Below are 24,618 nucleotides of genomic sequence, written 5' to 3' on the forward strand. Positions count from 1 at the left end.
GACATCCACAAAACCATTTGTTTATTTTCCCTTCCTCTTTACTGTATTGACTAGCTGTTTGAAAGAATTAACTAAATTGACTGATTATTTTGAAACATGTTAACCCAGCTGTAGGCAGCATGGAAAATAGAGACCCTAGTATACTTGGTGGTGTTTCTTTCCAAGTTTCTCTCCACAACACAAACCACTTCCTTTTACTTGAAGTCACTTTGCTTTCCTCATTAGGGGCACAGTCCAGGGGCTGGTGTGGAGTGCTGAGGCAGCTCTTGGCCCATGATCATAAAACAACTCAACAGAACTGGCCTAACATATACAAGGCAGGCACTGCTGAATCCTTCTCTTGAACAAAGGTAGAATAAATATGGAGGGAGAAATTCTACCATATGAGAAAGCCATCAGAGGTCTATCTTTATATAGTGGTGGGGAATGAGGAAGGAAAGAAACCACAGCCCAAATAAGGAAGAAAAATTTGAAAGTGTATCCCTCCAAAAAAGAAAAAACACTTCTTTTGACACTTGTCACAGCAAGGCTCTGTGCACCTGGTGTGGAGCAGCACACTGTGCTTCCTGAGTGTTTTCACAAAGCTGAATAAATAGAGTTGTCATTGACTGACCAGTAGCAATTGGGTGAAAGGCTGACCTTTATTAAACACTATAAGGTTACTCTTGAATGCCACTCGGAATACACTAAAAGGAATTTTGACCTTTTCACAAAATCATGTCCTTTTGTAGGCTGTTTTGGTTTAGATCTAAAATGTCCCCCCAGATTCTTATGTGTGTGTGGAAGGTGATTAGAACATGGGGCTATCATGCTCATCAGTGGATTCATCCCTTGATGAGTGCAGTAGCTGAATGTGTTGTTAGGAGGTGGAGCCTGGCTGGAGGTGGTATGACCCGGCAGGGTGTATTCTTGTCCCCATCTCTTCCCTTCTCTCTCTGCTTCTGGCTGCCATGGCTTGGGCACCTTTTCTCTACCACACCCCTCTGCCATGCTGTTTCTGCCTTGGAGCCAGAGGACCATGCACTGAAACCATAAGCCAAAATATACCTTTCCTGATTTAAGTTGCAGGTGTTGGATATTTTGTCCCAGTGATGGAAAAGTGACTGATACATAGACCTCTGTGAGTTATTTAACATATTGACCAGCAAAACAAATACAGTGATGGTGTTGCTGCTCTTATTTTCTTCATTCTGATTCCAAGGGCTAACAATATGGACAAAATCAATCCTCATTCATTTCTTTTTTTTTTTTTTAGTACCAGGGATTGAACTCGGGTCCTTGCACTTGCGCAGCAGGCGGCAAAACCACTGAGCTAAATCCCCGGCCCCCCTCATTCATTTCTTATGAATTATTTTCTTCTGTCTCTTATATGTTACTTAATAATAATTTCAAGAAGTCCTGAGAAGAGCACCTCTGCTTAAGATCTATGGCTGTGATGGTGAATCTTTTAGACGTCAAGTGCCCGAACTGCAACCCCAAACCTACTTACTTATCCCAAAGTGTTAACACTGCAATTAAACCAGAATGCTGAAGTTTTAATTTAGAAAAAACAATTCATACATTAACATATTTTGTCTTAAAAATACAGTAACAGAGCTTTCGATGATACAAACAGCTTTGTGTTGAAAGATAAAACTTGGCATGCTTTTGCACAATTAATTCAATATTTGCTGTTGTACGCATGCTGATAATTTGACAGACTTTGGCTGGGGCAACTTGGCTAGCATGTGGACAGAGAGGGCTCAGCATGTCTGCTGAGGCATGAGTGCCATAGGTTTGCCACCACTGTCCTTGGTGTCCCAGCACCCACCACTGGGTACACTGAAGACACAACAAAAGAATTGCCATATTATGGGGCAGGCTCCTTGAGAATTAAGAAATATAGACTGCAACTTTTAGAAAAACTTGATTCGTGTTATACTACAGGTAGGTCTAGCAGATATGGAAACCTGTGGACCAGGAGAGGAGCCTATGTTAGTTTGGGGAAGAAGGGAGATGTTGAATTTTAGGCATCCACTCCCCCAAAGGATGAGATGATGCAAGCCCAGCAAATGTTAGAGAAAGTGTGGTCTAGATGTGGAGATTGAGAGCAAACCAGTGAAGAGAAGTATGAAACAAGGTCTGTGTGAGTGGAAGAAAGTTGCTACTGATAGGCAGGCAGGGCTGAGGAGGCCGTACCTCACTGGCTAGGGGTCTTAGGCATCACATTGAGGATATTAGATTTAAATTTGTTGCTGATGGGGAGGTAGAGAGTGGTTAAACAGGTGACTGATATTTTCAGATTAATGTTTTCAACAAAGTGAATTTGGTTGCACTGTAGAAGGTGTAGCTAAGAAAGGGTATACCAGAGGCAGATCACTCAAAATTGGTTCTCAAATTTTTTGACTTATAATGAGGTATTTCTGATAAAATGAATGTGTAAGCATGCACATGTGTGTATCAAACATTTTATAAAACAATACTTATACTTGATACTATATGGTTTTATATTGTAGCATTTTCTGTTAATTCTATATCTTTTAAAAAAGTAAACTGATAACGACACCTGTCAGTTTCATAAAACACTATTTTAAGCACTACTAGTGTAATTTACAGGAGAGGTGGAGAGGACAGGAACTAGGAAAGTATTACTGAGTTAGAGAGGATAGCATAGATTTGAGAAATATTTAGAAAATAAAAAAAATATGGATTTGTTGGAGGGGTGTATAATTTCCAGTTTATTGTAACATAAAAATGCTTCATTGGCTGAGACAAGAAAGCAGATTTTTAAAAATGTGAATCTAGTTTTGGACATACTAGACTTGAATACTGTGATATTGGTGGGCCTTGAGCTTTTGCATCAGAGAGTCAAAAAATCAGGGAAGAAGTTCAAGTAAAGTAAAATCATATGCATAAGAGTGGGAAACATAACTATTGAAGGACATGAAAACATCTAGAGTACAGAGTGAGAAAAGCACTCAGTCAGAAAGAAGCATGTAGATATTCACGTTTAAGGATGATGAGGCTATGAAAGATGGTAAAGAGTATTTGCAGCAGCAAGATCATGGAATATGTGGTACACAGTGAATTCTAACAAAAACTTGTTGAAAACTTACAGAGTAGATGGATGAGGAGTTGAGGAGGAAGACCCTAAAATTGGAGTTGAGTGAGCCAATAGGAGTTCACCGTGACTGCAGTGTGGGCAGTTGGGGTGGAGGTGTGCGGGAAGTCTCTGTCTTAACTCAGATTTTCTTATGAAGCAACAAGCCATTTGCTGAAATGTCATGAGAAGTTACTGGGTTGGGAGACCTGGAAGGAGGGAGAAGTTTTGGAATAAGTACCAAGGGGACTGAGGAGCAGAGCAAGAACAGAGTGTCAAATGCACTGAGGTCTGCTGAAGTGAGAGGTCTTGACTGCTGGAATCCCAGCTCCATGTGCCTGGAATTTTTTTTTTTTCTCCAGGAGTTGTGGTAAGAAGAGAAAGCTGTTAGGTGGACTAAAATAGAGCTGGGCTTTTCCAAGGTGAATAAAAGGAGAATAAGATGGCAAGGAATTTGAGAGAGACTGAATAAGCAAGAAGTTAAGAAAAGGCTAATTTGCTTAAAGAATACTGAAATCTTGGAATTAGGGGACTGACTGATAAAATTTCTTTATTTCTCAGTCTCTTCTGCAGTTCAGCATAGAACGTGAGTAAATTCCAATCAAGGAAGTGTAAGTGTAAGTGTTATGCAGAATTTCTGGGAAGTTTCTTCCAGAAGAAGAGGCATGTTATTCTTTTATTTTGCTGCTGGCAACTTAGATGTGATGGCTGGGTATCTTGTAGTCATCTTGGACCATATGGGCAGAATCTATAAACCAGGAATGGTGGAAGAATTATTTGGAAGAAATTTGGATCCCTGATTTTAGAGAAGCCACGTCAGCCCCAGACTTCCCACACTGGGTTCCTTTTACAGTAAGGAGAGATAAACTACCTTAATTAAAGGACAATTTAAAAAACTTCAGTTTCCTAAAATTTTATTTTTTTTTGGATATATTTAAGACATACAACTGAATGTTTTATACATGTGCATAATAAAAATTTCAGGTCTCTTTCATTCTAGCTTAACTATATTCTAACTAAATATATAAAGTATATAAAGCAGCTGGGGCACTTACAGAGCCTTCTTGGTACAGAATGTTAACTTTCCACTAGGCAATGCCTAAGGAGGGAACATATTTAATACTGAGCAGAAAATCTTTGGTCTTTGTAGGTGATCACAGACTGTTTTTGATTTGGGTAGAAAGGAAATAAAATCAAAATTTTGATTTTTTCATTAATTTTTCAAAGAAAATAAAGATAAAGCCACATATATGTTGGCCTTTCCCTCTATAACATCAAGCAAAGTCTTCTTGTCACTTTTTCTAAAAAAAAAAAAGTTAATGACAACATCGATACAAAGGATGATATATTTCCATTGTTTTACAAATTTGATTTTTTTCTCTGAAGCACTGGAATTCTCATCAGGCAGCATAAAATTATTAAAACCTAACCCTGGTAAATCGCTTGTATTTGGTGTTTTCAAAGTGACTAAACAGCTGTAGTTTTCAAGGTCAGCCAAATCATCTGCCAGGGTCACGTATGTTTTGCATGTCAAGTAATGTATATGGGTTCAATTCCATCCGGGATCACAGGGAAAAAGACATCTGCAAACAAGTGATCTGAAGCCATGTTTCCAAACAACTGCTATGGTTACTCAGATAAGAGTCACTGTTGTCAAGCACTTCTCATCACTCAAAAAGAATATTCATTTCAAATCACAACCTACAAATCAGGTGGACCAATTTGTGATCGTAATGATACTCGATAAGCATTCATTGGAAATAAAAAGTAATTATATAATTGTCATCACTGCCATAATCATATTGTTCATGTGCAAATGAGAAGAATGCATACTTGGTATAAAAACAGCATGGACCTAACACATAATTAAGATGGAACCTAGTGAAACAGATTAAGAGAGAAGACTTCAAGTAACAAGACTTGGGTAATACTTTTCCCTCCAGTTCTTGCTCCAGGCAACACAGAGCAAAAAACATGACTCCTGGATGCTAACAGCTCCCTTAACAAGCTGTAGTAATTGGTATCATGGAGCCAGACTGATTGAACAGAGAAGCGATGACCTCAGGATTTAAGAAGTTTAGGCAAAGAAAAACATTTTTTTTAAATCCACATTTTAATTTAGACCATAGTTAGAGATGTCTGGCTCCAACAGAGAGAAGGGAAAGTGTATTGATTTTTGTGAGCTGTTCCTTAACTGGGTGCTCCTAACTCAAAAGAGATAATTGGCTTTGAATGGTAGCTTTTACATTGAATTTTTATTGAGTTTTTATAATGTTCTTGCTATGTGCTCTTCAAAGTCCACAATCAGTCTTCTCATCTTGTTTATATTTACTAGCGTAATGATCCTTCTTGTATGAGACATGCTGAAGGAAGACAATTGCCTTCTAAGTGTTTAACTCTTCTCTGTAAGTTTCAAGTTTGGCTTCTGTATTTTAGCAAGGACAAATAGTAGACAACTCTAAGAACAAGGAATAGTGCAGACAGGCATGGACTAATACCCACTCCAGCTAAGTATGGGCTCCAGTCAAGCTGGAAAAGGTCTCTCAGCTCTGAGTCACTTATACAGTGGAGTCCCTGAACATGTTTCTGTCCCTAATATTTTGTTGCTCTGGGCAACCATCAAGTCCACATGAAGACTTCTGCCAACTGGAGAGGATGACTAGCTAGGGGAGCTAGAGTTTGTTTTTTTTTTTTTAACTCTTTGTTGAAAACTCAAATAACAAACAGTGTTGAGGATACCCCATAGTAACTTATACTGGGAGGAGCAGAATTCACACTGACTTGGCATATCTTCTAATCACTTATTAGGGAAATATAACTAAAGAAAATAAATGCAATGAAACAGAAGCATGCATTTTAAAAATTAAAAAAGTAAATAAAATGAAAAGTAAAATAAAAATTAAAAAGTAAAATATTATGAGTTGGTCAGATCCTTAAATACTATTTAATCCAATATCCCCACTTTACAATAGAAAAATCAGGTTAGATTACTGACCAAAATTTACATAGAAAGATAATAACAGTGATGGGATCATAGATCTGGTCTCTAAACGCTCACCATGATGTTCAGAAACCCAATATGCCAAATGCAAAATGAAGAAATGAGAATTGTTAGTATCCACAAGTGACTATATCTCTTTTGTAATAGCAAGTGGTCATGATGGAAGGGGCCAACTTGCTGGAAAACTACAAGCAATCATAGAACTCTGGCTAGCGGTAGATAGTGATCATCCATTAACACTCCCACCACAGAAAGTCTGATTACGTATTTGAAAAGTGCTCAAGGCTCAGCAAAAATACCATGTTTGCTGGAAACTTTCACTGCTTATGATCCAAACTGATCTCTACCACCTCAGAATTCTTATAACACTTAGGCTCTGTGGTCCAATCCCAAGACTACCTATGATCCTGGTTTCTTTTTTTTTTTTAGTTTACACATTCTATCGAATAGTGTCAAAAAAGGCAAAATGTATTTAAAATAATTTTGTTAAGTCTAGCAAATATGAGGTTGATGGTATTTTAACTAACATACTAAGTAATTACAAAACTTCCTTTTTTTTACAAACTTTAAACTATTTTTACAAAACAGCTATACTTCACTGTAATTCTTTTTTTTTTTTTTGTATATCCTTTTATTGGTACATTTTAGGTGTACAACATAATGACATTCATCATTGGAGATATGCACCTTTAAATACTCTCTTGGTTCTTATTTTTCCCCCTTCTACCCTCCCTTCAACCCCTCCATCCCTCCCTATTTACAAAGACTTTGCTTCCATTTTTTCATTTTCTCATATTAATTCCATTCCCCTCTACTTCTATGTTTTTTTTTGCATTAATAAAACTTGCTAAAATTTCTTGCGTAGTCTTTCTGAAAAATACATAGTCAAAGAAAATCACTAAAACTATCAGGAAAGCTTTGCAATCCAGATTGCAGATTCATTTCAAAATAGATTTAGCCCCTTTCAGGACCTGGCATTTAAATCATGAATATCTTCTCCAATGCAAACTGTGAAAATAAAACTTTAGTCAGTGCTGACTATAGTTAAACAGTACTGGTATTAGAGGAAAAGATGAAAATGCATTCAAAAATTTCACGCTAAGTAAAAATAACATAAATATTTACGTCTTTGAAGGTTATCTCAACTTTGATACTCGTTTCTTTTTTATAGTCACAGCTATATTGTATCACGTTTTAGAGGGTGGGTCTACATCTTACTTTTGTTTCCCTGAAACCTGGAACACGAATTAAACATATTTTTGTTGGTTAGTTGATAATTAATTAATGTTAATTTTATTAGTTATAGAAATGTACTAGCAATCAACTTATCCAGGAATTTATACTTTTCAAAAGCTATAAGTGGATAAAGAAAATCCAGAACAGTGAAGCAAACACCTTTAAATATTTTTTCATTGTTTGCATTTTATATCCTAAAACTGTTTCAGAGATGGATTTTTCATAAAAATTTTATTCTGAGTTCGTATGCTTTTATTTTATGCTCAACAAAATAGTTTGGTAATCTGGTTGTCCAAGAAGAAAGAAACAGATCAGAAAAGATGTTAATATGGCCAACCTGGGTAACATCAAGAAGAAAGTGACCACTGGACAATGATAAGGTTTGAAAGTATCCCTGTCAAAATTCAAGTTTTCTCTATTGTAATAGTATTAGGAAGTGGGGCATTTAAAAGATGATTAGGCCATAAGGATTGGATGTCCTCATTATAAAGTATCGAGGAGGGGAGTTTTTACCTCATGTCTTTCCACCTCTCCTCATGTGAGAATGCAGTAACCCTGATCAGAAGCTAGTGACTTGATCTTGGTCTTCCTAGCCTGCAGAACAGTAGGAAAATAAATTTCTGGTCTATATAAATTACTCATGTGTGGAATTTTATTATGGCTACACAAAATAGATCAACACAATATGGGATTAGCAGATGAAAACTTAAAAGTACACCAACATTTTGAGCTGTTCTCTTTTGAAAAATTCTTTTTCTTTTCTTTTTTTCAGTCTTGAGAATCAAACCCAGGTCCTCAAGCATGGCAGGCAAGCACTCTACCACTAAGCTACATCCCCAGTCTTATATCCCCTCTATACTATAGGGCCAAAAAAAAAGATGCTTCATAGATAATTTGCTTCTAAGCACATCTGTCAGTGACAGGGAAATATAAAAGCAAAAGTTCATAAGGTTGGCCAGAGTCATTTAAGAGTCATTTTACATTTGATACATTTTTTTCCAAGATGTTAATAATGAGCATAATACCTTTCGAAAATTTTCATCCCAAATGGTTAAAATAAGATCACGAGTTCTGGTTTTGTGGAATGTTCAATGTATGGGACACCTTTTTTTTGTCTTTTGAGACAAGGTCTCATCATGTAGTCCAGACTGACCTTGAATTCACTTTGTAACCTAGGCTAGCCTTGAACTCATGGTGATCATCTTGACTGAGCCTCCTCCGAGGACTGGGATTACAGCAGTGTGCCACCTTCTTATAAGTGTAATGTAGGTAATGTTGGCACTTAGATAAACCAGTTTTTAATTTTATATTAGAATCTAGGTTTTTACCTATTTTTGTCCTACATATTTTACGGTGGATTATAAATTTTTAGACATTGGTAGAAGCATTTTACACCCACTTAGTAAAGTCATACAATTAACAGTTACTAAATACTACGTTTTTGTCCTTTTATCTTATGCAACTCTAGAGTAGGACCTCTATTGCACCCTATTCTTGTACTTGGTATTGTCTTCTAACTGATCTCTGGCCCTCTGGCTTTTTCTTCACTCTCTGGAATTTTTAAAAGATCCCCAGGTGATTCTAATGAACAGACAAGTTTATGAAGGACTAGCATAAGCGTGTAGCACACCCTTCATTTCACTCTTAATTACACCCTAGGATGGAACTAACTTCTTTAATAGCAGACATCCTACATCTGTGATTTCTGAGCTTAGCTGCTCTTAAAAAATAGTTGCCTTTTAATAAAAATGTTTACTCTCAATGAAAAGCACAGTCCCCTCCATTTACATTTCCCCTTCCATTTACTTAATAACTATTTTCAAGCCCTTAGGCCCCCTCTTCCAGACCACCTGCATCTGGCTACGCACCTCCAGAAAGAGTGCTCATGTTTTCTCAACTCTTGATGCTTATGCACAAACAAAGAGGGAATCAAGGGTGGATCTCCTAGCTTTTCACTTTCTTCATGGGGAAGGACCTAAGGGGATCTGTCACACGTATGAATCTATACATCTTTGAACATTTGATTTGAAAGCAGATTGGGCTACATTCTGCACAAAGGCATTTTAAATATGCAGGTGTGACTTACCCAAATAAAAATAATACTTTGAACTTTCACAGAAGCTTTTATCCAATGATATCAAAATATTTAAGGTTTCTTAAAGCCTTTGGAACCTGGTAGACAAAATATCCAATTTATAAATATGTAGAGATTTGCTGCATTAACCTAGGCTGATGATTTAAGTTCCTAAACAATGGAGACCATAAACAGAGAAAGCTAGATGGTTGTGCCATGTCTTCAAAATTTGATATTTTAAAAAATCTCCAAGAAAAGCTAATCCTTGTCCATTTTGATTTTTGAATTTTAACATTAAAAGTTCATAATATTTGTGTTGAGAACTTGATACTTTCATTAAGCATTAACTTCTATTTCATGTTCTAAAGAAGCCCACTGAACAAAAATAGAAATGGATTTCGCCTGTGTGAGAGTGAACTCATTTCTGCAGCTGATATTTTAAATGAACAACGCATGATACAGACTATTGGGTTCTTTGAGGTTATTATCATTCAAAGCTCAACTTATACACTGTGTTTCTTGGGAAAACTTGTAAGTTTAATAATTTCCTGCTTTTTTCCTTGTGGCTTAAAAGAAATATATATATATATACACACACACACACACACTGAAAACCCAGTGCATGTTAGGCAAATGTTCTGCCACTGTGCTAAATCTCTGGCTTCTTTCATTCCTCTTCTTCATGTACATGGCTGTGAGCTCATGATAACTAATATTCAAAGTGGGAAGTGGGGTACATTCACATTTTCCCCTATTTAAAATCTATTATAGAAGGCCGAAGATTTAGCTCAGTGGTTCCGCCACCTGCTCTGCAAGCACAAGGACCCAAGTTCAATCCCCAGTAACCCCCTGCAAAAAATCTGTTGTATTTATGAGTGAAGTGTGTCTGAGGAATGTTTATCAGACTATTGTTTTTATTTTGTTTTGTCCCAGTGTATTACTTTCAAAAATATTTTTGCCCCGTTTCAGTGGTTTCTTTGATGTCTTGTTTTGACCAGCTGCTGAGCTTTTTGTGGCTGTCCATTTACATCATTTTAAAAAATGGTACACAAATGAAATTCAAATGAAATGAACAATACTTCCACATTGTTTCAAAATCAAACACGTTCCTAAGGAATCTGATTTGTGGCAGATGGAGAACAAAACCTTCCAGGGGGAGGGCTGTTAAGTGAGTCTTAATTGCTTGCACATGAAAATATAGTGACTAAGATTGTGTGCACAATTAGGAATTTAAACATGTAGAGAAGAATTGGCTAAAGAAACAGGCAAACGTTTTTTGCAGGCCTGGTTAGTTTCTTATAAGCACAGGCAATAAGGGAGAAGTTAATAAAGGAAAATGATTTTTCAAAGGAATACAGTTATTGTTTTCTTTACTTCATCCTTGCTTATGTTGAGCTTTAAATTCTAAAGACAATTTGCTTTGAAAATCACCGAGGGAAGTATCATAGCATAGTCAAGAAAACTTTGTTTATTCAAGAGTTAAATATTTTAGTTCCTATGGTGTTCTAGACACTAAACTCGGTGTTCATTCATCTTATTTAATCCTTTTTTGACACTCTGAAATAGGTTTGAATGATTACTCCATTTTATAGATGAGATAAAGGCTCAGAGAATAATGTTCCCAAAGCCAAATGCCTAACAATGGCATAGCCAGGATCCTCTGTTTTGCTTTTGTAAAGCCAAGGCCCACCCTCTTACAATGCCTAGTTTCTCCCCTGGAAAAAGACATATATCTTTAAAAAAGTGAACCCCACAGATGGCATACTTTCAGTTTTGAGTTAATAATGCCTTCTTTCTGTTGAACAACATGATGTAGTGCCACTGGTGGACAGCACAGAGTTAGTATTACGGTTTGGATAAACAATGTCCTCCAAAAGGTTCATGTGTTCAGAGATGGGGCTTTTCAAAGGTGATGAGATCATGGGGCACTAACCATATCAATCAGCTAACTCATGATGAGTTTACAGCTGAACTACTATTGGCAGAAGGGCCCTGGTTGGAGGAAACAGGTCACTAGGGCTTGCCTTTGAAGAATGTATCTCCTGTCAGGCGCTTTTCCTTTCTCTCTGCTTTATGGTTCTAAGAGTTGAGCAGCTTTCCTCAGTTAGGTTCGTCCATGGGATGTTTCCTCTCTGCAGCTGGCCAACCATGGACTGATACCTCAGAAACAGTGAGCCAGACCAACTACTCTTTTCTTTTTTAAGTTGCTTATTTCAGTATCTTGTCCTAGCAATGTGAAAGTGACTAACACAGTCAGGCCTGGGAACAGACTAGATGTTGTTAAAGTATGGTACAGAAGTCATGATTGGTCTCAGGTGAAGTGAATGGCTATGATTAGGACATGGAAAATCTAGACTATACGGAATGGAGGCTGGGATGATGGACTTAGGACAGGCCAGGACCTGCTCGACTGGTTAACTCGGAAGCTCGGTCAGGTATGGAGCGGAGGAGGAGTGTGGTGGTTTGGTGGAAGCATCCAGTCAGCACCATTGTGGCTCTGTAGGAAGAAGCTATGGACAAAACAAAGTTCCATCTGACTGGCTGTACCATGACATGAGACTCAGTCCACTCTGCAGAGCCTGAGGGTGGGCCCTCCTGCTCACAGTAACACTAAATTACAAGTGGGTGAATTGTGTGGTGTTCTGCACTGAGCTTTCATTGGTGCTGAGGCAACTTGAATCCATCTCATGCCAATGATGGACTGAAGTGCCCTTTGTAGGCGACCTCAGATTCTTTTGATTCTTTCTTCTTGGGAAACCTTGTCTGGGATGAAGGTGGAGATGGTATTAAGGGGCCTTTGATGAAGGCCAATGTGTGGGTATTCATGACCAAATGTTCAATAATGTACCACTAAATGAAGATACCACTAAGTCATTCACATACTAGGACCCAATCACATATTATTTTCAGAAAGTTAAGAAGACTGTATATACTGTAATTCTCTTCTCATTATCCTACATCCTTTAAAGTAAACCTAACTATGAACAGCTTATTAGGCAACAATCCAACTAGATTACTATTAAGCAAAGATCTGAGGAGTGAAGTTTCTTTTTTTTTGTTTTTTTGCTTTGGTTTCTATACTTGTAAGTAAACCAGGAGCCACAGGTCATCCTAGTGGTACCCTGTATAGAACTAAAGCATGTAACCGGAACCAATAAATGAGTAAGGCTGGAATAATCAAGTGGTCAAATAATTTTTGTGCTTTCAGAGGAACTGGGTTCTCAGGGGTACACAAATAGTTGCCGTCCCACATTCCTAACAAACCGAGTATTATAAAAAGCAGCTATCTCACTAAAATCAATATGCGTTTGGCCCATCGCATTTATTTCCCCTTTCTAAGAGCACCGTAATTTCAAGAGGTTCCTTGATATCTCCATTGGATAATCTAAATAATAATACAGCCAACAATGATTGAGTGTTTAGTATGTGCCTTTCATTTTGCTTCATTTTTCATAAGTAAAGCAAAAATATTTCATGGCCTCCCTATGAGGTAATTATTATTCTGCTCATTTAAAAAAGGATGACCTTGAAGTTCTGCAAGGTAAAATGAATGGTTTGAGAAGAAACATCTTTAAGTGAAGGATCTAGAATATGAATCTACAAACTCTGGCCTTATAACTCAGGGTCTTACTACCACATTATACTAGTCTGGTAGAACTGAAGATACATGCCCTGTTCTTTTAGCCATGACTCAAAATACAAACTAGACCAATTAGACCTTTTCACTGAGGCATTACTTTTAAAGAGAATAACAAGGAAACTAAAAATAGTCACAGGGACTTCACTAGCTTGCTCCTACCATGGTACTCTCTCCCTGATGTGTGGCTTTCTGTACTCTGAAAATGCATTGATTCCTCAAAACCTCATCCTCTAGCCTCCCCACTAATTCCAGAGAATTGGGAAATTTTCCAATACTCTTCCACTATATTTTCATTTTGTGTAAGTGAGCAGAGTTGCTTTTTGCCTTCCAACCAAAATATCATTGCTGATACACCAATTCTCTAAAGGGAGGTTATAAACTGGCCCAGGGGAGAATTCTACAAAATCTTTGAAGAACATGATGCTGAAGCACTGTAAGTGCCCTGCAATGATTTAATAGACTCACCAGGAAATAGAGCTGTGACAAAATGCTTTTGTTGCTCTTTCTGTGGAATCAGGTGGGTCATCAGGCCCCTCTGAGCCAGTGGGCCCAGACACCCTGGCTTTCTTTACACCCTGTATGCTCAGTAGTTTTGAATAAATGGTGCCTCACAAGGAGGATCTGTGGAGACACAGACGGTGAGGAATGTGGCTGAACGCTAAAGAGGAGCTCTGTCGGGAATTATGGTTTTCCTCACACACCGACTGGGATCCAGATGACAGTGTCTCTATCAATGTGCCACTTAGGAAAACCTGTGTATATATTTATTCTAGATGCTTCCACGATTAAGATATTAGGGCTCTGTATCCTGGATTTCCTTCACAGTTCAAGTCATACTTGCAAACTTTTCAAAATTGTCTTTTCTTAATAGTGGCTTCAGTTTCGGAGTAAGCCTCATTAGGTTAATTTGGCATCCTGTCCAGTGAGTAGGGTTTGTAACTGTATTGGAAATAATATTTCTGTTAAAAACACTGCTATTAAATGTTGAGATGGCTTTTTCTTGCATGGCCTATAAACTGTACTAAAGTCATTTCCAAAATTGTTCAGCAACAGCAGCTGAGCTCATATAAGATTAATAGTTTCCAAATATGACTTTGAGGATCAAATAACTGAATAACATAATTGTGTCTACTGATAGTTTATATTGTTTTTCACTATATATGTTCCACAGATCTTTTAATATGATCAAATATTTACCATGTACCAAATGTTGTGCTGCATTTTTTTTTTACATGGATTAGCTTTGAATTTAGGAAAATACAGTATTACTATTCATTCCACTTGAAGAGAAAACATTGAAGACATTTGAATAACTTATCCAAGGTCACACACAGTGGGTAAAAAGGACAGTCAACCATGAAACAATGGCTGTTTTCAGATATTTCTGAATACAGATCTCTGATGTTCCCCTTCTGCTTACGTTATGACTTGGACAAAAACAAACAAACAAACAAACAAAAAAACAAACAGAACCTATGAAAGTTTGGAATTTTTTTTTAAAGTGGAAGGAAGGCAGGAAAGAAAAAACCCAAGATATATTTCTATATAAATAATTTTCACCAAATAGCACTGTCTGTCTGCTGTCAATGACTTGAGAGTGTCACATAGACTCTTACTAGTCCCTTAGTACCACAATCAGCCCCTCTTTTCTATTTCTCCCCTTGGCTACATGGGAAACATTTCTTTTACTACTTGAAGGCTTTTTCTTTCTCATGCTGCCAAGTTATCCTTAAGCTTCTCTACTAATTTCCCAAGCCCTTTCTACTCTCTAAGCAAAATAACGGTGTAAGTAGTTTCCTATTTCTCTTAGGAAAGAGACCTCACCCTGTCCCACTTCATCCTCTCTTCCTGCTTTTTTTTTTTCACTTATTCATTCATCTATAAATACTTTTATATACTTGATACTCTTTTTCAATAGAGCTTATTTAATCTTTGTACGTTCCAGAAATTTCGAGGGTAATGATTCTAAGACTCAGCAGAGGTGTTTCAGGCAGGGCTCACTGGGTCTTTGGGGCCTTTGCAAAAGTCTTTTACACTTTAGGGACTAAATGAGCGAAAGAGCAAACCCAGAAGACACAGAAATGAAGTTTTCCATGTGAATAATTCAGTATGCAATATGCAAACACCAGAGAAACAATCAGAACAAAAATGTCCTGATATCCATCTGTTTTGCCATGCATGAAATATAGTGAACTAGAAATACTTCCACAGGGCCAACAGTGCCACAATAAGAGCCACAAAAAGAGGAGAAGATAGCATACAACAGAGCACCGGATGTTAAGGCATCAGAAGCACCCGGATCAAATGCATATGGGGGTTGTAGAGCTGGAAAATTTCATGCCTAGAAATAGTGCCCAAGAAGTTAACTGCCATGAAAAGCCCCCAACAAGCCTCTGTACACAGAGAAGATGCAGATCCCCACCAGGTAGAGCTTGCTTTTACAGAGGCTTACACTAGTGAGTAAGGGGTCCTAGAAGCAAGGTGTACGCCAAAGCCCAGCCACTGCTTTGCCCTGATTCATCCGTGACTCCCTTTGCCTCACTTCTCATGTGACCTGGGGCCTTCCTGGTTGATGCTCTGGCCCTGAGCACCCATGGCAACAGAAGGATCAGGAAGAGAACTGTGGGAACTGAAGAGTGCTGGGAGATTTCCAAGTCCCAGGCAAGAGACCCTTTCCTTAGCTTATATAACTGACTTCTTTGGATTTCTGCCTCCATAAATCTTCTCTCTTCTGCTCTATCCTCTACTCATATACATTCAGTCATAGATGGCACAGATTCATTTTCAGCTCCCCAATGGAAAAAGAAAATAATGTAATAAAAGAGGAAGAGAGAAAAAGTCTATCTGAAATTCCTAGGGAATAACTTTGGGGGAGTGGAAGACATATTTTGTGTATACTTGCGTGTGTATGTCAATAACTTTTAAGGAAGAAAGGACATAACATTCTGTTTCTGTGTAAGGCTTCACCTATACTTTATCATTTGCTAGCTGTGTATGTTCAATCAAATTATTTTACTTCTCTGGACCATTTTCTCCTGTATAAAGCAGGAATAGCAAAAGTGTCTACCTCTGGATTACTATAAATGTTAACTCTTGTTAATATTAGTATTAATAATATACCCAATTGATTTTAAAACTTTTTTTTTAGAAAGTAAAAGAAAGGACATGGTGAGTGAATTCTTCATTTATTTAAACAATTCAATGTAACATTTAAGAAGTAAAATTTGGGAAATTAAGCCCAAAGGAATTTGAAATGCTTTTTCTCACCACCATCATTGTATTTCTGAGTATGCCTAGAATAGTTTTGAAGGCCCAAAAGGGTGGGAAGCACTTCAGGGATAAAGGGAGTGACTAAAGAATGCAGCTGTTGTTGTTTTTTGCTTGTCTTTTTTTTTCTTAAGGAGATTTACTCTTGTGTTTGTGAAGACAAAAAGAATACAGAAACTAAACATAACATTTCTCAAATTCTCTCCTACCTCCATACACAATCAGACATGATGCTTGAATTCTTCTTTGAGCAGAGCAAGTGGGTCTAAATAAAATCTTGTACACATTTTAAGAGATAATAGATGAAGACCCTGCAGACTGCAACCATCATGACAAGGATTAGCCTTTCCACTAATCACAGAGCTCTTCACACATATTATCTTGTGTGTTCTAGACTTACAGGGTTGGAGGTGGGTATCACTATTTTCATTCATGAAGACAGTAATTTCCCAACAGATTATCAGCCACCCAAGGACAACACTGTGCACGGGCAGCATTCTCACTTACTTCATTCAATAATCCTATTATTCTCCCAAATTTGGCCCATCAAATTTTCCACCTAGGATCATTTGTTAACAGTAAAGATTCTGAGCCTATACAGAGGATTCTCTTCTGGAGTGTCTGAGAATCTGTCTTTCTGCATTTGTATTCAGATACCCTCTGGGGATTTCTTTGATCAGGAAAGTTTGGGAAGTTTTACCCTTTTCAATTGAAGGCAGTGAGAAAGGGATACTGACTGGAATGGATTTAGGTGATATTTAGATTCTCTAATAAAAAGATAGCTTTTCTGATCAATTGGAAAATAGAACAGTCATGTCATTGGCTCAATAATTAGTAGAATGCTGCTCTATCCGAAAGATATTAGTATTTGAAAATGAAGTTTACACTTGATCGTGGAACCCTAATCCTCAAATATCATCAGGCAGTGTCTCACCTGTACCTTTTCCAGGCAGTAGGACCTGTCATTGAGACCTGAGAAATTCTTACATGTTGTCACTAAATCTTTTATAAAGGGATACTGCCTGCCTTTGCCAGTCACTAGTCAACATCTAAAAATGTCTTAAATTGAATCCAATGTATGTGATGTGTTCTTTAAAGCAGAAACATTTTTCTACATTAAAATTTTCTTATAAATAGATCATTAAAACTTTTATCATGAGATTTTTTTACACTTAGAATTCCAGTGTTATTTAGTATTTGGGTTGTTTTTAATCTTTTATGCACATTAACAACATGATTTCATTTTTTAAATTCTTCCTTACTCTAATCAACCACCAAATTTGCTCAATTCTCTGAAGAGTTGTGAATCTATTCCCTCTTCTCCATTGCCAGGCACACCACCCCAGGTGATAGTCACATTCTTTATCATGCATAAGGCCTACATTTGTTATCATTCTAAAACATTTATTTGCTTTCCTGATTAAAAATGATTGATGGTACTGGGGGTGTGGGTCAGTGGTAGAGCACTTGCTTAGCATGTGTAAGGCCCTGGGTTCAATCCTCAGCACTATAAAAATCAACCAACCAAACAAATAAACAAGTAAGACTGATGATTTTCCATTGCTTATAAAATGAAGTCTACTGCTATTTACATAAGTCTGCAATGAGAATTCCTTAAGATACTTTTAGAGTCCCATGTTCACTTGTAACTATCTGTCCTTTATTGTTTCCAAAACCCTGATCATGCTGCCATAACATTGCATTGATACATTCTGGGCACCAAGGACTTTAGGCAGTGAATTAGGATTTACTGGATTAGAAAACAAAGTTTAGCAAATTTAAGTAAATTGACTAAAATTTACTTGGTTAGAGGAAAGTTGGATTTCCAACCTAAATGGCAAGACTCAAACTTACTGCTCTCCTGATTAAATGAATATTTGGCATCCATCATTCAATTAACTAAACTTGTAACAAAGTATGCATATCAGATATTAATGCAATAGAAATACAGTTAAATAATTTCCATGATTTGGGTTTATCACTTGCTTTAACTATTTATAAAACCAAGTATAACTTAAATCAATTCCTGGTTAGAAAGTCACTGTGTCAATCATGCTCTTTGTAATATATTAATAATTATAACTCTACTTTTATAAAGAAAAGCATAAGATGGCAAAACAAATTTTGAAATAAGTTATATATTTAAGGCAATAGTAGCTTTTCTTGCTCTAATAGATTAGATGTTTAACTAGTAAAGAGTCATGCTCCATGCATTTATGCAAATCTTTCTCATGGGAGTTTTTTGCTTTGTAAAACTAAACTCCTTTAGCTTACAAATTCAGTCATTAGATATGTTAAGTAAAAAGTAAAACAAGCAAAATCCTCAGACAAGTCAATGTATAATAATGTACATATATAACCTTTATTTTTTAATTAAAGCTATTAAACATAATGCATTGTTAGCATTTTTCAAGCACAGCCTAAATTAAGCTTATGGAATACTCATTCTCTGCAAGTATTAAAGTTTGACTACAGCGATTTTTACTCTTGTTGAAGGAAAAATAAAAAGGACTACAGGATACAGCTAGTGCCTCCTATTGGCTGATGAGAAGGGTGACAATGGCTTGGTCTCCTGTCTGCCTTACACACTGACTTAACGCACATTTTAGTTCAGTGTCTCCTTAGAACTTTTGTATCTCTCTCACATAGATCTCCTCCACCCCCCCCCTTTTTTTTCTTTTGAGACAGGGTTTTTCTATGTAGCTCTAGCTGCCCTTAAACTAAATTTTGTTGCTGAGGGCTGGTCTTAAACTCAAGGCAATTCTCCTGCTTCAGCCTCCTGAGAGCTGGGATTATAAGCATGCACCCATTTTTTATGTGGCTCTTGATCTCAACTATCATGTATATTATCATGGATATATTATCATATATGTAATTCTTTTTATATTATATATACTTGTTTTTATAAGAGAGATATACACAGAGACTTAAAAGTATTATATCCTTAGCTCAAATAACAACAAAAAAGTTGTTTCAGTTAAATGTCTTTGTTATTCTTTCCTGGACTGGAACTGCCTTTGTGTTGTTTTATGCACATCACTGCATCATGTGTCTCCCTCTGCAGGTAAAGAGAGTGCAACTGAACCAATTTCTTTGTTTGGGTATAAAACCTTGTATTCTCCAAAATTCAAAGTTCTTTGCCTTATATTGGCTATATTTTAGCCTCTAGGATAAAGAATCAGTGGATGTAATTAAAATACCTCTAACTATAAAAATATATCCAGAGAGAAGCTAGAACAAGATATTTTCTAATTTTCAAATGCATGTAAAATAATCCAAAGCTATATCCACGACTTAGAAATTAATATTCTTTAATACTTCTTTTACTTTTTCTTTTTTTTTTTTTTTGGTACTGGAGATCGAACTCGGATCCTTGCGCTTACGCAGAAGGTGGCAAAACCACTGAGCTAAATCCCTGGCCCGTTCTTTTACTTTTTCTAACATATATACTTCTATGAGTCTGAAAGCCACCTTATTCTGATGAATTTATTGGATAGAGGCCTCAGACATGGGAAAAGCACATGTTTATTCCTGGCTGTGAGATGAAATAGTGTTTTCTGTCATAAAGTCTCAGTTTTCTCACCTGTCAAAGAAATGTAAGTAGATTTTCTCTAAGTTACATTCTTGTGAGAAAACCCTCATGTTGAAGAAGATTGTAATAAAGAGGATGAAAATACAGAAATTCAGAAATATACTGAAAGTGAGATTGAGAAGACATGATAAAGTTTTATAAGGCAGCCACAGAACACTTCTCTGAACACCATCTACAAATGAAAGGATCGACCATCACCCACAACTTGGCTCTACTTCAAAAACAGGGCATCTCCATCCCTTTGTCCCTTTAGGCCTGGCTCAGACATCTCTGACTCTCTGCTGCCCTCTCCTGTTTCCCCACTCTCTTTGGTGCTGCCACACACAACTTGCAGGTGAGCTTTCTAGCAAGCAGATGACTAAAAATGTCCTGCAGTTACTGTGTGAAAACAAAGTCATAAATGAAATGTATTAGAAAAGTTGCTATGCTATCATTGTCCTTTGATACCTCTACTCTTCATTTTTAAATTAGCTTTTGGAACAAAAAGTATTGGGCATGAGGTGAGGTCGTCAAAATCAACACTTGGTGAGCCCACTGAGCACTCTTCTTTACATAACTTTTAGAAGATTTATCCTTAAAGAATTGTTATATTATTCAAGATTTATATATTTATCTCTGACAAACAGAGATAAAAACTGGCAGGCAACTAACTCTAATGTTTTAACTTTAATGGTGTGAAATCAAACTTTTCTGACTTTAATTCTTATCCAACCTCAAAGAGGGTAAATGTGTATTCTAAGTTCAGTGTGGGAAATCCTTAGAAAGCATGACATACATAATGTAGACAGCTAAAGTTCTTAATTCTATTTTTTTAAGAGTAAAGCGTTGGATTATGGAAGAGTTACAGAGAGTTACTTACTTTGTAAAAAGACTTGAAGAACAGTCTGTCCTTAAATCACAAAGGTACCAGTATCTCTGACAGTAATAAAGCAAAAGGACACACCTGGGACAACAGAAGGCCCCATTTTGTTAGGAGCAAAGCAAATATGTCCTTTTAGGCCATGTTGGGGATGCACATATTTTACTTTGACAATCCCCAAAACTTGTCTTTCTTTCATTCTCTCTCTGTTCCTCCTTCCTTCCCTCCCTTCACCTTTTTGGCCTATTATTTCTACCACTTCTTGTTAAGGAATAAATGTGTGTGCACCTAAAATTCCTACTGAAATCTTAACCCCCAAAGTGGTGGTAATAGAAGGTGAGGTCTTTGGAAGAGAGTTAGGTCAGGAAGGCACAGGCCTTGTAAATGGGATTAGTGACCTTATTACTGGATCTAATCTTTTGTTCTCTTTCCATCTGGAAGAGAGGCCTTGCTAGGGCCCGATCATGTTGACACCTTAATCTCAGACTTTCAGCCTGTAGCACTATAAGAAATAAACCTATGTGGTTTGTGGATTTATGAAGACCAGTCTACAGTACTTTGTACAGCAGTCTGAACTGACTCCACTAGTTCTGCACATGAATAGAGCAGGCCCTAGAAACAAAACAGTAAGACAAAATGGAAAAGATTCATTGACCACTTTCTGCAACACACTATGCAAAAAAGCACACACGGGGTAACTCATTCAACCTAGCAATCACTGGATGAAATAGTTGGGAAAACTGAGGTAAACAAAGAGGATGTAACCTGACCAGGGCCACACAGCCTTGGATTTGAGTTCAGACATGCACAATTTGCACAATTTGTGGCACGCCATGTCAGTGATGCTCTGTGAAACTGTTTGGGGTGACTGGCATTACGAATGCTACTGACACAGCTTTCTGGCTCAGCCATGACCATCAGTATTAGGCTGCACTGTTCCTGCAGGACTTGAACAAAATTTCTAAGAAGGCCTTATTCACCCAAAGGATGCCTCACAGACTCTCTGCAACCCCTCTTTGCCCTTCCCAGGCATACTGCGGAGGCATTGCTAGGTTCTGACAGCAGGGGTGATGAGCATGGAGGGAACATCCAAATGCCATCTTCTCTGAGTGTCTCAAGTTTTACTACTGTCAAAGTCTCAACCACCAATATTCATATTATTTTTACTATTTAGCTTTTAAGGGTCCCCTTTTTTAGAATGAACTCAGAGAAAGGGAGCTTTTTCTGGTTTTCACCTCATTCCCAGATACCCCATCCCAAGTTCCTACCTTGGTTTGCAATGTTAAGGCAAGAAGGAAAGGAAAAGTTAGGCAGTTTCTTGTTGGGCTCTTTTACAAGCCCAGTTGCTCTAAGGAGGTAATGTAATGTAATTTGTATCCCTTCCCAGATAAGGGAAGCTGTAGGCCTGTAATGAACCCTGTAGCTCCACTGTAGGCCTCAGGTCAGGGTTGAATGGGTACAATACTAACCTGAATTGCCTGGTTCCAGTGGCTCTTAGTTCCCTCTCCAGGCATTGCCCCAGTGCTTCAATATTCTGTAAAAAGTATCTAGGGACTTCCATGGGTTCTCTCCCAAGCAGGTAAGACCAAGTCTGTACCCCCTGAGAGTAGCTTTCTCCCGTGAATCCGGGCTGGGCAGAACCCAAATCTCTGTTGGACACAATTTCCACTGATACCTATAGCTGTTCTTCTAGAAGGATGCTGTCTCTCCTATGAAGATTCATATGTGACCTTTTGAGCTTAAAAAAGCTGTCAGAGACCAAGTTAGCACTGTATTCTGCTTAAACCACAAAGTCAGTCTTATTGAACATTTGGGAGGGAGGAGGGTAGCTCCTTTTCAAAGGGATACCCTGAAAGTCTGGAGCAGCCCTACTTTCACTAGAAGCCCCAGACATATGACCCTCAAAGTGGGCCTGTCCATTCCCCAACAGGATAAGGAAAATATACAGAAATAAGGGATTCAGTTCCAACCTCCACCTTAGTTTAGGCTCATTTATATTGAATTTGAGTTTCTAAAGAAGAAATTTGTTGCTTGAATTTATTTTGGTATATAGGAATTTTTGCTGTCACTTTTTTGATCAACATCAAGAACAGAACTGGTAAACTGTATGTACACTATGAAAAGACAATGGAAAAATCATCACCAACAAGAACTTGAAAAGGAAATATGGAAAAAAAGAACCTTTAATTAAAAAAAAAAAATTTTGTTTTTCTTTGGTACCAGGGATCGAACTCGGGACCTTGCACTTGTGAAGCAGGTGGTGGCACCACTGAGCTAAATCCCTGGCAAGAACCTATAATTAAACAGTCATTGAAATACAAATTTCAAGTGATATAGGCCCTTGGAAGAAAACATTAACAACTGTTCCAGAATCAAGTCATATATGATGACCACACATGGGGCCATTTGACTGGACATGACAAAATAAAATTTCAAGCACAGTTTACTTACTGAAAATTTGATAGGAGCGCCTCTGCATATTATGAGTTGGGTCCAAAAAAGATATTTGAATCAAATGAAGTACTGGTTTACTTTGGAAGATACATTAATTTTCTTCTGGTAGTAATATTAGAAGTCATAGGTTTTCCTTTTTAGGCCATTATTTTAATGAATCACTTGCAGTTTCAAGAAGTTATTAAATTTAATTCAGTTTCAGAGTCAGCAAAATGAGATCATTTATTCTGCTTTTGGTGGAATTGGGGTCAAGTCTCCTGTGTAAAACAGGCTAATATGGATTTGGATAATTTTATTTGTATGCCCTTGACTCACTCATCCTTCCTTCCACTTTTCTTTCCGAAACATCCATGTATCTTTTTCTCTTGATCTTATTGAATGTATCCAAATTATAATAATGTCTTCTTTGCCCTCAAAAATTCAATTTCTCGGCTCTCTCAGTCCCAACAAGGACTACTGGAATAGTAATAGTGTCCCTTCTTACACACAAGTGGGATATGGGTTAAACAAAAACTTAGTCCTTTTATCGGTGCTTTCATTTACATTAAACTAAGAATTATATTAAGACCATGCTGACAACCAAATGTGGATCCAAAATGGCAAACATTCTAAAGGCAGCTTATCTCTCAAAACACATATGCCCAGATCAAAGCTAAACTGAGTCCAAACACAAAGTGAAATGGTTAAAAATACAGAAAAGTAGTAAAGATTTTCTAAGGAACAGCTTAAATGGATAAGCTATGACATCAATGATAGTAAGGGTAATGTAGAGAAGAAAAAATTCATTTCTTTAACATTTTAGTATTGTAGTATAAGCTGGCAGTAGTATTATGTTGACTCTTAGAAGATAACATACCTAGACATGAGAAGAATAAGTACCCAGATCCCTCTTACCTGTTATGGTGGCTTTGTTGATGGATGGTTGGTTACACATGGGTGATCGTCTGTCAAAGAAAAATATAAAGCAGTGAATATGTGATGCTTATGATCTGAGTTCTCTTTGAGACATTTCAGATATATTTTTAAAAAGATTTTAATTTAAAGGATTGTTTTTAACTTAGGAGATGCAAATGAAGATGTATTTCAGACTAGCCAGTCAATTTCCTGGGTGCCTTTTTACCATGGTTTCAGACCACGTCAGGGGGAACCCCCCCCCCCAAAAAACAACCCAGTTAAAATCTCATGGTGTCACACATTAGGATAGATTAAACTGATGTAAATGTCACAGAGACATAATAGCAAGAAATTCTTATTGATTTATTCTATTAGGCTAGGACTTCCAAAATAAATACAGACTTTTTGAGTTTGAAAAAGTAGTCAATTCACAATTGGTTTTCCTAATGCAGTGTAAGCAACTTTTATTTTTGGCATAAATTGCCTGTATATTATCAAAGTGAATAATTCCTTATAAACTAT

General features: G+C 37.2%; 1 protein-coding gene across 3 annotated transcripts in view; it reads right to left on the reverse strand.

The window, feature by feature from the left end:
- Positions 1–24,618, reverse strand: part of LOC101715566 (3',5'-cyclic-AMP phosphodiesterase 4D) — a 276,516-nt gene that overhangs the window by 157,493 nt on the left and 94,405 nt on the right. For all 3 annotated transcript variants that reach the window (XM_021261384.2, XM_087189422.1, XM_087189420.1), the window contains exon 5: positions 24,097–24,146. In XM_021261384.2, the coding sequence (XP_021117043.1) occupies positions 24,097–24,146 (50 nt within the window). The remainder of the gene's footprint in view (positions 1–24,096; positions 24,147–24,618) is intronic.

Source organism: Heterocephalus glaber, unplaced genomic scaffold (genome assembly GCF_053883595.1).
Source record: "Heterocephalus glaber isolate CG9 unplaced genomic scaffold, H.glaber_assembly_v1.0 deba00001538, whole genome shotgun sequence".
In the NCBI taxonomy this organism is placed as follows: Eukaryota; Metazoa; Chordata; class Mammalia; order Rodentia; family Bathyergidae; genus Heterocephalus; species Heterocephalus glaber.